At 31.0% G+C, this 13,897-nt stretch overlaps 1 protein-coding gene across 1 annotated transcript; it reads right to left on the bottom strand.

The window, feature by feature from the left end:
- Positions 1-1,209: 1,209 nt before the first annotated feature.
- Positions 1,210-2,589, bottom strand: LOC114196247 (large ribosomal subunit protein P1). The gene is made up of 3 exons (XM_028086830.2): positions 2,363-2,589; positions 2,061-2,270; positions 1,210-1,397 (listed from the first exon to the last, which is right to left on the bottom strand). The coding sequence occupies exons 1-3, from the start codon at positions 2,438-2,440 to the stop codon at positions 1,344-1,346; spliced, it is 342 nt and encodes a 113-aa protein (XP_027942631.1). The 5' UTR covers positions 2,441-2,589; the 3' UTR covers positions 1,210-1,343.
- Positions 2,590-13,897: the final 11,308 nt, after the last annotated feature.

The following is a 13,897-nucleotide window of genomic DNA, read 5'->3' as shown; positions in this document are numbered from 1 at the left end:
TCTATGAAGACTCACCAGATTAACAGCATAAATATACAATAATCACTTCAATTTAAAATCGCTTCGTTAAACCCATCATTTCATTTTAATGTACGCTTGAAAAGACCCCTATATCCACCATACAATTCTTCTCCACAAACTTAATCCACGGTATATATCCCTTTAGAAACTGTGACCCTATCACAAACAATATTAATGAGATGAATTAAAAAATCAAATTATTTTTTTTCTAAGCATAAAGTTTATAGATCGGGTATAAAAAATTTAAAACATATTAACCGAAATTGATAATTAACAATTATAGATTATTCGTTAGAAACATTTCATAATTAATTAGTAGTTAAGAAATGAGACAGAATAATTGAAATTGTTTTATAGAATACTAAAATCAGAAAGCTGTGTCCCAGTTTCAGGAACGTTCTAGAACAGATTTTAAATATTTGAAAAACTTCACTATAACTTCGCTGAACTTAACACAAAAATCAGACCATTGTAATGCAAGTAGTTGGAAACATAATATTTAGTTGATCCCTCAACTCCGGAAAAGCCATTTGTATACAACTTGGATACTCTTAATCTTCAAACACACAATTAGAACGTCAGTTCTCACAATTGGTTTCCTTAATACCATACTTTAGCATTTCAATCATAGTAATCTCAAATTTACGCACAAACTAAATGTATTTCAAAGTCATCTTAAAATTTTATTTATATACCCTTTTTTGTATAGCATACCATGTTTTCTTGTATAGTATAAAATAATAATTGAAACTGCAAAATCTTAAAAAATAATATTAAAAACCAAACATAACACTGTCAGCAGTATCGAATAAAAAAAAGAATGAAAGTACTCACTAGCTATTGATAAATTTACTTAGAATTCATCTGGACAAGGACTCTTCGAAAGGGATATTGCCCTCACATATATAGTGTTTTGTTAAACATTTATATCAATCATATGAAAACAAAAAAAAAACACCTTCAAGCGAATACCCAACCCTAAATAATGGTATAAATTACAGAAGCCGTAATTCTATAGAGGTAAATCAGACGACATAAGGCAGAAATTACATCCCAGAAAGGGTATCGCGTGGATTAACATACTAAACACTAGACACATTTTTATTTTATAACAGTTATCGGCAAAAACCACCTGAAATCTTTCAACATGCAATAAATAGTGAAAAGTAGAACATGAAAATAAATAGGTTGATCAGAAATGTAGTTGCAACAGATATATTAAAACCCACCAAAAATCACGGCTAAGAATCTCTCCAATAAAAATTTTATAGAACAAAACATGTTTCAAATTCAAAAACTGGCTACAAACTATTTAAAAAGACCTAATCAAACAAACCGAATCCCATGTCGTCATCACTTTCTTCCTTCACTTCTTCCTGTAAACACAAATTGAAAACAACCTTGAATAAATAATGAATATAAAGGCAAGATGAATAATAAACACAACACAATAATAAAACAAAAGGAAAGTGTCAGTGCAGTGCTTACTGTCTTACACTAAACATTCATGCAAAACGTCTGTGCTTAACTCAATCGCTGAAGATCATATTAAGCAAATTCAAATTGTGCCTTACGGTGTTTGCCATTCACAATGTACAAGTATGTGTTTGCCAATGTAATTGCTAGAATTCATTACATTTTTCATAAGAATCATAAGATGTGACACTGAAGTCATTACACAGGCAAAAAGAAAATCCATTATAAGTATCACAATTTCAAGTAGTATATCTGAGTCTGCTATCAGGACCAAACACAAAAACAACGATAAACTTCAACAATTAAAATAAATAAGAGAACATCCAATTGGACTAAGATGACTATAACCCACAACACACAAGTTTTTTCATCGAGTTACAGAGTTACAGCTGCTTTATGTTTTATACGTTTGAATCTTAGTGGTAGTTTCTATGCAGCAAAAAAAAATTGCCTCTAATTGCATATCAATAGTCTTAAAGCATTTTAAACATTGTTAGGTTTCACCAAAACACCGAAATGTTCACTACAACCACACAGTAAACAACAAATTTAGGACCCTTTACCTTCTTTTCCTCGGCAGCAGGTGCTGCAGCAGCGGCACCAGCACCACCTGCGGCGGGAGCAGCCACGGCAACGGCGGCACCTCCGCCTGAACCGGCGTTCAAGATGAGGTCTTCAATGTTCTTATTCTGAGCGAGCTTGGCGAAGAGACTTGGCCAGTAAGACTCAACGGAGACATTGGCAGCCTTCAACAAAGCGAAGATCTTCTCGGCCTGAGAAAAAAAGAACACAGAAATTGAGATCTACGCTAAAAGAGAGAATAATAATTACAGAGGAAGGGTTAGAAAGGAAACAGTTAACTCACGGTAACTGCGATTTCCTCATCGTGAAGAATTAAAACGGATAAGATGCAGCCCTGAACACCAGTATCCATGGCAGCCATTGCTGGATCGAATAGAAGCTGCTGCTGCTTGCAAAATATAGGAGATACGAAACTAGGGTTTTGACGAGGAGGACAATTGAATATATAATGTTGGCAGAGTCTAAGTAGGGTTTCCCTTCCTTTTGGTTCTTCTTACATGGGCCTTCGGGCTTAATTGGGCTACCTATTTTATATATATATATATATATATATATATATATATATATATATATATATATATATATATATATATATATATAACGACTGAAAAGATTCATTTTAAGAAATTTTGAAAATCAGGTATTTTATAAAAAACATCTTACTTTTAATAAGTTTTTAGTGAGATTATTAACATTTTAACTGCTCTATTCACAATTATTTTATTTTTATTAATTTTTAATCTTGTCTATAGATTTTTTTTTCAATGAATTTGTATTTTGTGCATTGTTCTTTTTGTGTCAACCAAAATGTGTTAGCAATACGAGTAAAACACTTGCATGTGTGTTATTTTTTTATAATAATATATATTATTATAATTATAAAATGAAATATAAATAAGTTTTATAATTTAATTGTAAATCATTTTTATTCATTTTATAAATAATTTTATAATTAAGAAATAATTAAATTTAAAAATCAGTTAAGTTTAAAGAAACAGTAAAATTAATAAATAATTATTTTAATTTAAAAATTTATTTGAAAGAAAAAAAGTAAAATAAAAAAAATGTGACTATGGTGGAATTATTTAGTTAAAAAATTATATAATATCAAATTTTAACTTGGTAGAAAAATATTTTTTTAAAATATAACTTTGAAAATTAAGAAAACTATGAAATTATAAACAAATACATGTATAATAAATGTTCAGGTATTCCTTTAGTTTTGACAGTTGTCGTTACTTTAACTATTGGTATCTGATCCTAAAATAAGGGAGTTCTAGTTTTCCAAGTGAAAATTTGTGTTTGCGATTTTTCTTTTCTTCTTAGAATCAGTGATGGAGCATAGTTGAAGCAGAGTGGCACCCCCAAAACCTTTTCATAAATTTTTTTTAATTTTTTTAGAATTTTATGTGTTTAAAATTTGTTAAACTATTTATTTTTTAAATATATATTTTTCTAAATTAGATAATAGTATATTAAAAGTTAATAAAAATAAAATAAGGTATTTTTTATTTCTATTATAGAATATAATATTTAATATTAATAAATTGTAAAATATAAAATTAAATATAATAAAAATAAATAAATTATTAAGATATTTTTTATTTTTTATTCTAATTGTCTTTTTAGTTTTTTACATGTTGTATTTATCTTTCACATTTGTCTGATTTTATTTTGTTATGTTATCAAGAAAAAAAAGTTAAACAAAAACTTATTATTTCTACCCTCATTTTTTATATCTTCTCCTTCCATTCTTAAAAAAAGAAAAAAATATTTTTCTTCGTTCTCACTTGATAGTGAAATATGTTTAATATTTAGTATTATCTTTTTATCTCATGACCCTTTTGTATATTTTTTTGTATAGACAATTTTTAATTGTGACTTGTTTATCATAATTTTTTTGTAATTATGTTTTTCAGTTATTAATTGTATTATTATAAATTTTTTTTTAGTTTTAAACTTGTTTCTTAAATAGGTATATTAATGAAAAATAAAAGAATAAATTCGTTTTTTAAAATTGATAAAAAAGGAGTGAAGATCAAAACATGACAACATGTTGCTCATTACATAGGATGGATAATCTGTTAGATAATGTAGTTTTTCTATAATTATAATTATACTAAAGTATTATTCATTGTAAAATTTAAATATATAAATTTGAAGTACATTATATTGGCTCTCCCAAAAATTTTGATCAAGATCCGCCACTGCTTAAAATGAATTCACTTTAGGTATTAATTCTTTAATAATTTAAGTAACAACATTGTAGCATCATTATAGGTGTATATGTGAAATTAGCTTATGTTTGAACAAAGGTCCAAAAATGAACCATAAGTTTGATTTAACTCATTTGATAATCTTTTAACTCTCTCATATTGACATTAAGGTTGATAATATTTTTTTATAACAATTTTTAATGATTTGAAGATAAAACCATGTTGGTCAATTTCAACTATCATCATATTCAATAAAGAACTCCTATAAGACGACCTCTTTCATGATTTATATGATCTCTTCTATGATTTATTATATGACTAATTGTTGATAATATTTACTAATATCTTTTTTATTTAAATTAGTTTTTGGGAAATATTTATATTTTTAAAAATATTTTTCAATTTTAGAAATTAGTTATTATTTTAGAATTAAGAAATGAACATTGAGATATTGTAAATATTTTCTATTTTGTTATATATATATATATATATATATATATATATATATATATATATATAAAATAAAATAACATGTTCCTCCATATAACGTATTTATCATATGTCTCCTATCGCATTCATAACCGCTACAAAATTTCAACATGATTAATATTTCATATTGTATTACCCTTACTATTTCATATTGTAATTTTATGACTCTTAAAATTTTGTAAGTCCACATCCTACTTATATCCTCATTAAACTCCCCAGATAACTATGCGAACTTAAGCAAATATTTATATACTTATTTTACTTATTTGCAATTGTGTGGTAGACAATGTGAGAGATCTTGCGCTTCCAATTTGGACTTGGGTTGATCCAATTTGATCAAGAAAAATAAATCCCATAGCAAGGGATGAATTGGTAAATTTGAGCGTAAATTAGTTGTTGCTATTCATAATTAGTAAAGATAAATGAAATTTAGTTTTTTTTTAAAGATATTTTGGGAGATATTAAATTATCAGATATAATTTTTCAACACAAATAATTCAGAATCCAAGTTCAGTCAAGTTTTATATAAGAGACTTAGGGGGAAGCAGGATGAGACATTATCAATCCTGATTTTCACAATTACCATCTACCATATCTCTCACCTTCTTTCCACCATTTTCTACCTTTATTTTTTTCATTCATTATGTATTTCAATCCATCCATGAAGGACTAAACTTATAAGGTTGACTTATAATTTCATTACGGATTATGATGTGAGATTAAAATAATTTATTTGTTCTTTATATTATTTTTGTGGTTTTAATTTATCTATGTATTTTGTTTCTGAATCAAATAAAAAGTAATGATTTTACGTTCTAGTTAATTAACGAGGTGTTTAAATCTATATGCATGTTAATCATATAAGTGGGGATTTTTAATTCAATTGAGACTTTACTTTGATTTATTTTGGAAGCTTTCATGTAATTAAATAAGTTTTTATCTTGAGACTTTATTTTAATTACAAGTAATCAGTGTAACTAAAATTAGTCAAGACTTTACTTTGATTGATTAAACTTTTTATGTGGTGAAGAGATAAAAGAATATACATGATCAGACACAGTAAATTTGATTGATATTGCACTTTGGTGAATTTACTACGGAAAATCTATAAGTCCTCACTTTTAATTGACACTATATTTTTGTTAAAAGTGATAACTCGAACAAATTCATTAAGACTTTACGTTTATTTATTTGCAAATCTACAATAATAATTAATTGGTTAAATTATACCTTTGGTCCCCATTTTTGTAGTAAAATATCAATTTGATCCCTCAATTCTTTTTTATATCAATTTGGTCCCTATTTTGGGAAATTTGATGCAATCAAGTCTTTTCCATTAGTGGTGTAGTAACAGTGTTAAATAGGATGCCACGTGTCAGCTTCTAGATTTTTTGATTTTGATTTTGATTTTTTTTGTATTTTTTTAAAATTTTAAAAAAATTGCCATGTGTCAAGCTGACATCGTATCACGTGGCAATGACAGTGCCACGTGTCACTATTATGGTAGGTGTCATTTTCCCATTCTCAAATTGGTCCCTCTATTTTAATTTTTGTCTCAATTTAGTCCTAATTTTTGTAAAAATTATGCAATTTCGTCCTCCTCCAAATTGAAACAAAAATTATAAAATGTTATACAAATATTTTTATTAAATATGATTTTTTTTATTCAAGTTGATATTTTTATTATATATTTTCAATAAAACTAAGTTTATTTAAATTTTTTACTTAAAATTGTTTTCAAATTTTAAATTTATTTGTTTTTTATTGTTACATAAACTAATTAATTTTTCTTAAATTATATAATTGTTATTTTTATACCAACTAAAACATTTGTATAGAAATTATTGAATTTTACACATTTTAAAAATATGCAATTATTTAAAATATAAATTCAAATAAAAAATAATATTAAAGTATGATGTAATAAAATATCAATAGAATTTATGAATTGTTTTGTTATTAGCATTATTTTCTATTAACAACTTTAAAACAGTTTTAAATAAAGTTTAATGTAAAATATAAATTAAAATAAACTTAATATTGTTAAAAATATTTACTTGAAATGTCAATTTTTTATAGAAATATTTGTGCACATTTATATAGAAATTAATTTTGGTTTCAATTTGTAAAGGGACAAAATTGCATAATATTTACAAAAATTGAGACTAAATTAAGACAAAAATTAAAATACTAGGACCAAATTGAGAATAGGAAAATGACACGTGACACTATCACTGCCACGATGTCAACACCCAATTTCGTCCGGATTATAATTTTATTTTATACTTTATTACTTTTTATTTTATTATTATTATTATTATTATTATTTTATTTTTTTATATTTATATTTTTTCTTTTTTCTTTTTTCTTGTCTTATTTTAATTTTATTGTAATTTATTTTTTTCCTTTTATCTTATTTTATTTTTATTTATTTTTATTTATTTATTTTTACTTTTTACTATTTATTATTTAAAAAAAAGGAAAAAAACAGATTTGAAAAAAAAAAGTAAAAAGAAAAAAAAAGGTGTGGAGCATTCAATTTTCTGCCGCCCTCAACTGCCTAACTCTTTCCTTATTTGGTACTACCCTGGAATGTGGACAGGCTGACTGCAGCTACTTATCAAACAAAATAATAAACTGCATTAGTGAACAATAAAGGGAGAGTATGGTGGCTGACTGGCTGCATCTACATGGATTGACTTCTTTACGTCTCTCAACCAGGAACAAAAGGAGGAAGATCTCATAAATAAGGGGAAGACGAAAATAGGGGGATTTTTTTAGACAAGCTCTCAACACATTTGGAAAAGAACACTGGGAGGAGAGAATACGCAATTTCACAGTAGTTTCACAAGTTCACAAAGGGTGCTCAAACAAGATAAAGAGACTACAAGAGGTAAATGCCAATACTTAAACGTTTGGATGAATGTGAAACCGTGTCTAGTCTTTGGATGAATGTGAAACTGTGTCTAGTCTTTAGATGAACGATGTTGTGTTGTGCTTGTCATACTTGATTTCTTGCTAGTTCATGGTAATGATTCTGTGCAATGTCGTTGGTTTAGTGCTAAAAAACAAAATATGCATTAACTGTAATTCATTTATCACAACACAACTTTGATAAAAAAAAAAGAACAACACTGACATCATCGTGGGTTCATCTCCGTTCTCATACAATCTTCATAGTCATCTTCTTCATCTTTCTTCCTTAGCAAACCTGTATAAAAAAAAAAAAACAGAAAACATGAGAAGGCCAAAAGACGTGACGGACACCAAGCCTATCCATAACCACAAATCATAACCTTCACATTCACCTTCGATCCCTCCCATTCTTAAAATTGATGTCCCTGTAGAATCGTTATCATCACCATTAGGCTTCCATCTTCAACCCTTACAACAACACTTCATTCGCTACCGACACATCACCATTATCTCCGTCCAACACAAACACCAAACCAACAACTAGAATCACACCCATTCTTCATCATCAACAGAAACCCTTCGTTGTTCTGTTACAACCCCATCCCTGCAATCTTCATTCACGCCGAATCGAAACCCTATTCCAGAACCAAACACCCAAATCTCATGTTAACCAACCAGCCACATCCAAGCATAACAGATAGATGAACAAGGAAGTAGATAGCCTCGCTGACGGCGATTCGGAGCTCTGAATGGAGGAGTGTGGTCGCGTGAGGGTTGCAGACCCAGTCACGCTGGCGTGGACGCCGGCGGTGGCTGGAATCGCTGACGGCGGTCTCCAGCAGGCGGGACCTTGCGACCATGAAGGGGATCAGTGCAGCCCATGTCGGGAACGCATTGGAGAAGCGAAGGAAGAGACGCTGGTACAAGAATGTTTTGCGCGAGGTGGAGTGAAGGGTGATGGTGTTGCCGTCGAAGACTTTGGCGAAGGTCGTTAGCGGTGGCAAGTGGATGCTGGGTGGGTCTTGGTATCGAGAGAGAGAGCGAGGGGCGCTTCTCCCTGCACCTCCAACACTTATTCTGTACCTCCAAAAGTTACAATTATGCCCTTCATTAAGATACTGGTGAAAGTGGGTAGGGACACAGTAAATTTCATTTACTGCGTCGCCAACTTCTCTGCACCCCCAATACTATTTCTTCTCCCGTTTGTTCTCTGTCTCACTGTGCGCTCATTTAAAATTTTTTCAGTTTCATTCTCCGTTTCATTCTTTCCAAGTGTGGTAGTTCCGTCCTTCTGTCCATGTTAGCCTTAATATTAGCTGAACTTTTTTTTTGTTTATGATGTGAAATGAAATTCGTATTTCGTTCCAGAAACTATGAAACAACTTCCACATTCCGTTTCAAAAAAACAACACGTAATGTTTATGAAACGGATTCTGGCATCCGTTTCACACCTTTAGGAAACGGCTTACGTAAGCTGTTTCGGGAAAAAATTAAAATTTTGTGGGAAACGAAATACGAATTCTGTTTCATAAAATTGTGAAACGGATTCTGTAATCCGTTTAAAAAAAAGCGAATTTCACACGCGATTTGATTGCTAGGGCACCTAATGTTGAACCCAGTCTCATGTGTAAGTACTCCAACGCAACCATAACCTCAGATGCGTAGAACCTGTAACCACAACCCTCAAGTCAACATAACATGGTGGAATTGTTATTATCGGCATGTATTATTTTGGCATATCAGCATCATAATTTTATTACCATCAATTTCTCCAATAATTATATCATGCAGGGTCCACTTTTGAATAATCATACCCATTATTTTAAAATTTGACCAAGCAAAACGTCATCAACTTTTATTTTGCATACATTTCGAAATATATTTTGATGAAGACGTACGAGCACTATTTTGATGAAAATAAAACCTTTTGACTACACCCAAAAGCTCCATTATCTGTTTATGCAATAGTTTAACATGGAGGTTTCATCCTAAAAGTATTTAATTCTGTTCGAGTTCAGAAACGACGAGATAGGAAAATGCTCTAAAACTTGTTTATTGTTTGGTAATCCGATAATGGTGACTGGTTAAGTGGGGGAGGCACTAAATTATTATTTGGTGCACGACAGACACACCAAAAGCCTTCGTAGGCTCACCATCAAAGGCATCAGAGGAGACATGAATTGAAAGTACTTGGCGCCGAAAGTGATTTCCAGTGAGGGTCAGGGTAACGCTGTTGATTGGTGGACATTGGGAGTGTTCATTTTTGAACTGTTCTACGGGATGACACCCTTCAAAGGGCTTGAGCACGAGCTAACCCTAGCGAACATAGTGGCACGTGCCCTTGAGTTCCCTAAGGAGCCAATGATCCCAGGTGCAGCTAGGGATTTGATCTCACAACTGTTAGTGAAGGACTCAACAATGAGACTGGGTTCAACACTAGGTGCCTTAGCAATCAAATACGTTTCAAATGCGAATTTCATAGTACTATAAGTATTCTTTCTTTTTCCCATTTCACACACATGCTGCTCCAACACTCACTCCCGGTGAAAAACCAAGAAAACTACCAAAATGGATTCCACATTCCGTTTCAACTTCCTCCGACACGGATTTCACAATTCGTTTCCGTAAAAATAAAAAAAAATAATGAAACGACATGTGTATTCCGTCTCGCAAATCTCTCTGCTCTTTCTGCTCTCAATCTCAGTTACAGTACCCACCCCTTTGTGGCTACCCTCTACCCACACTTATCCCACGCGCCTCCCTATTGTCATCCATTCTGAAGCACTTTATTGGCCCCTCTCTCTCTCATTGCACCCCATGGCCCATCAACCATGCACACACCCCACTCTTCCCTTAGGCTGTGTTCCTTTATCAATTCAAATTCAATCATTAACACTCTTCTCTCCACCTCTCCAACCAATTTAAGGAAATAGGGATTATGGTTCTATTAAAACATACTTGATCACGCTAAAACGGGTTTCACACTCCGTTTCGGTGAAAAACAAAAAAAAAACACCAAAACGGATTCCATATTCCGTTTCAGCGTCCTCCAACACAGAATATGGAATCTGTTTCAGTCAAAATTAAAAAAAAGAGAGTAAGAAACGGATTGTGCATTCCGTTTCACCTTCCTAGGAAACGGATTTCACATTTCGTTTCATTAAAAAAAAACAAAAAATAAAAAACTTAAACGGAATGTGTGTTCCGTTTCACACATGTTAGAAACGGGTCAGTGAAATATTAAAACGACGACATGGATCTTGTAATCTATCACTAAAATCAATTAAAATATAAATAACAACACTACTTAACTGCGTAAATGGAAAAGATGGGGGCCTGTGGAGTTGCGCGAAAGGAGAAAAGGAGAAAAGGGAGGCTGCGTGTGGATGCTGGGGAGAAGAATAGTGTGTGCACGCTCCAGAGAAGAAGACTGTGTGGGGAGGCTGCGTGCGGAGGCTGGGGATCCGGAGAAGAAGAGTGTGTGGAGGCTGTGTGGGAGAAGAGCGGGAGAAGACAGATGAAGACTGTGGAGGCTGTGTGGGAGAAGAGCACAACAACATGGGAGAAGAGACCTTGCAGCTAGGTCAAAGAGTCTCGTTTGGGGGTGCAGGCTGCAGGGAATCTGCTTTATTGGGGTGCGTTTTGGGGTGCAGAAGTTGAGGGTGTATGATTTTGGGAGTGCAGATGATATGCAGTGAAAAAGACAGAGTAACTATTATTTTTTACCATGGGCAAACATGGAAATAAATTTGGTTTTGGGAGTACAGGAGAGATTATTGGAGGTGCAGGGAGAAGCGCCCGAGAGCGAGAGAGGAGGCTTGCCTCTTGTTTCTTTGGGCAATAGGGTTGTGTTCCTCATATTTGAGTTTTTCTTTTCTTTAAAGGGATTGGATCTGACCCTCACCACGTGCACCGCCATTTTTGTCTCATACACCTCCGTATTTCCATATATTATATTTTTTTTATTTTTTTATTTTTTTTTCTTTTCGTGCACCTCCATTTATGACAATCATGCACCCCATTTTGTTTTTGCTTGTTAGGCTTGCACTGCATTTCCTCACGCACCTCCATCATTATTAATACCGCACTCTTGTTAGTCTTATTTTGGCATTTGGTTTTCATTTGCTGACTACACCCCAGTTTTCACTGTTTACACCTCTTCTACATTTTCCTTCCACTTTCAGTTTTTACTCATCACACCCCCACTGTTTACGTTTACACCCTTCAGGCTTTCACTGATTGCACCTGTTTTTCTCAATTCACACCCTCCATTTATTTAAACTTAATTTCAGTTTTTTTTACTTATCGCACCTTATTGTATTTTGTGTTTACAGTCTCCGTGCTCTTCTATTATTATTCACTTTCCTATTTTTACCTTTATTGTATTTTTATTTTTTTTTGTCTCCACTTTCGTACACATTTTTTCAATATCCAAAAATCATGAAAACTCATAAAATTGTAATAAATCTAAAAAATGAAAATATTCCTTTCCACTTTGTCCTGTCGCCCGCACCGTGTGACACTCATTTTTTAAAATACCAAAAATAATTTTCTTTCCCTTTTGGTGTTTGTCCGACCGCTCGCGTCGTGTGACACAATTTTCCAAATAATCTTAAGAACACAAAAAAATACAAAAAAAATTAAAAAAATTAATACAAAATATCAACTTTAAAAAAAAAATTAATCGTTTTTCTAAAGAACTACGTAACCTTGATTTCTCATTTTGAATGAGAATACGTAGGACCAAGGTCAATCCTTGTCGGGCCCAAAAAATTTTAAAAAAAATATTTTCGTTTCTTTTTAGTATTTTTTGTCTTATTATTTATGGGAAAAAATAACATTTTGAAAATCATATCGACTTTGCATTTTTAATTAAAGGTACAGCCCTCGGGCGGGCGCTGTAGGGTGCTAGCACCTTCCCTATGCGTAACCGACTCCCGAGCCAAAAATCTAGTTTTTTTTCACAAACTTGTTTTATTTTTATGGTTTTCCGTAGTTTTCCAGAATAACTATGGTGGCGACTCCAAATCTCTTTTTAAAACTCGTTTTCTTTTTTGGTTTGCCGTCCCGTCGCGATTCTGGTTGCGACACTTGACACGTGGCAAATTTTTAATTTTTTAAAAAAATTTAAAAAAATAAATAAAAATTCAAAAAAATTCAAAAAATCCAAGAACTGACACGTGCACCCTAGTTAATGCTGTTACTACACCAGTAACGGAAATGACTTGATTGCATCAAATTTCTCAAAATAGGGATCAAATTGAGATAAACAATTGAGGGACCAAATTGATATTTTGCTACGAAAATGGAGACCAAAGGTATAATTTAACCTAATTAATTTAACAATAATCTTTAGATAACTGATGATAAATCTATTTTGAAAGATCAATGAAATTGACCTGTTTTCCTATCATTGTTTCTACAACCTTTTTTTACTTGTTATTTGATTTTGCAAACCAAAATCTCATCTTTTTCATATAATACTATTAGGCACTTTCACGTTAGCATATCACAAGCATGTACATGTTAATTGTTTTAAGTCCATTTTTATAGATTTTTAGGTATAATATCTTTAGCATATTTTTGCATATCATCCATTCTAATCTAATTTTAATTGCATTGGGTTAGATTTGTTATTTTATCTTTTATTATTTGTATTGTGTTTTATTAACCTTTCGTGTAAGATTTCATAAGAATCAATAGTTGAAAATTGATTATGTGTTCATTGGAATACGACTCATGATTAACTTAATCTTATATAATTTAATTGAAATGACTAAATTGAACATTTTTTAAAAATTGAAGGAGTAAATTGAACAAATAAAATATTATGGGTTTTTTTAAAAATTCGAATAAAATTAGATGACGAAATTAAGTATTAAGCCTAATTTAAATAATCCATTCAAAATTTTGATATACTCGTCATCATATATAGTTTGTTTTTTTTTATGATAACAAACCATATATATTTTTTATAATAACAAATATAACTAAGCATTCAATGTTACTATTTTTATTATATATGTTTTATTATATATAAATAAATAAATATATATATATATATATATATATATATATTATAAAAGAGTCATTTACATATATGTTAATATATTAACAAGTATTTGTGTTTAAAATAACCTTTTATAATACGACTAGATAATTTAATGATTAAGGAAGTTATTAAAATGCAGTTAACC

This window comes from Vigna unguiculata, chromosome 9 (genome assembly GCF_037176805.1).
Source record: "Vigna unguiculata cultivar grain cowpea cultivar isolate G323 ecotype 2 chromosome 9, ASM3717680v1, whole genome shotgun sequence".
Taxonomy (NCBI): domain Eukaryota; kingdom Viridiplantae; phylum Streptophyta; class Magnoliopsida; order Fabales; family Fabaceae; genus Vigna; species Vigna unguiculata.
The sequence above is the reverse complement of the archived record's forward strand: the minus strand, read 5'-3'. Positions and strand labels throughout refer to the sequence as shown.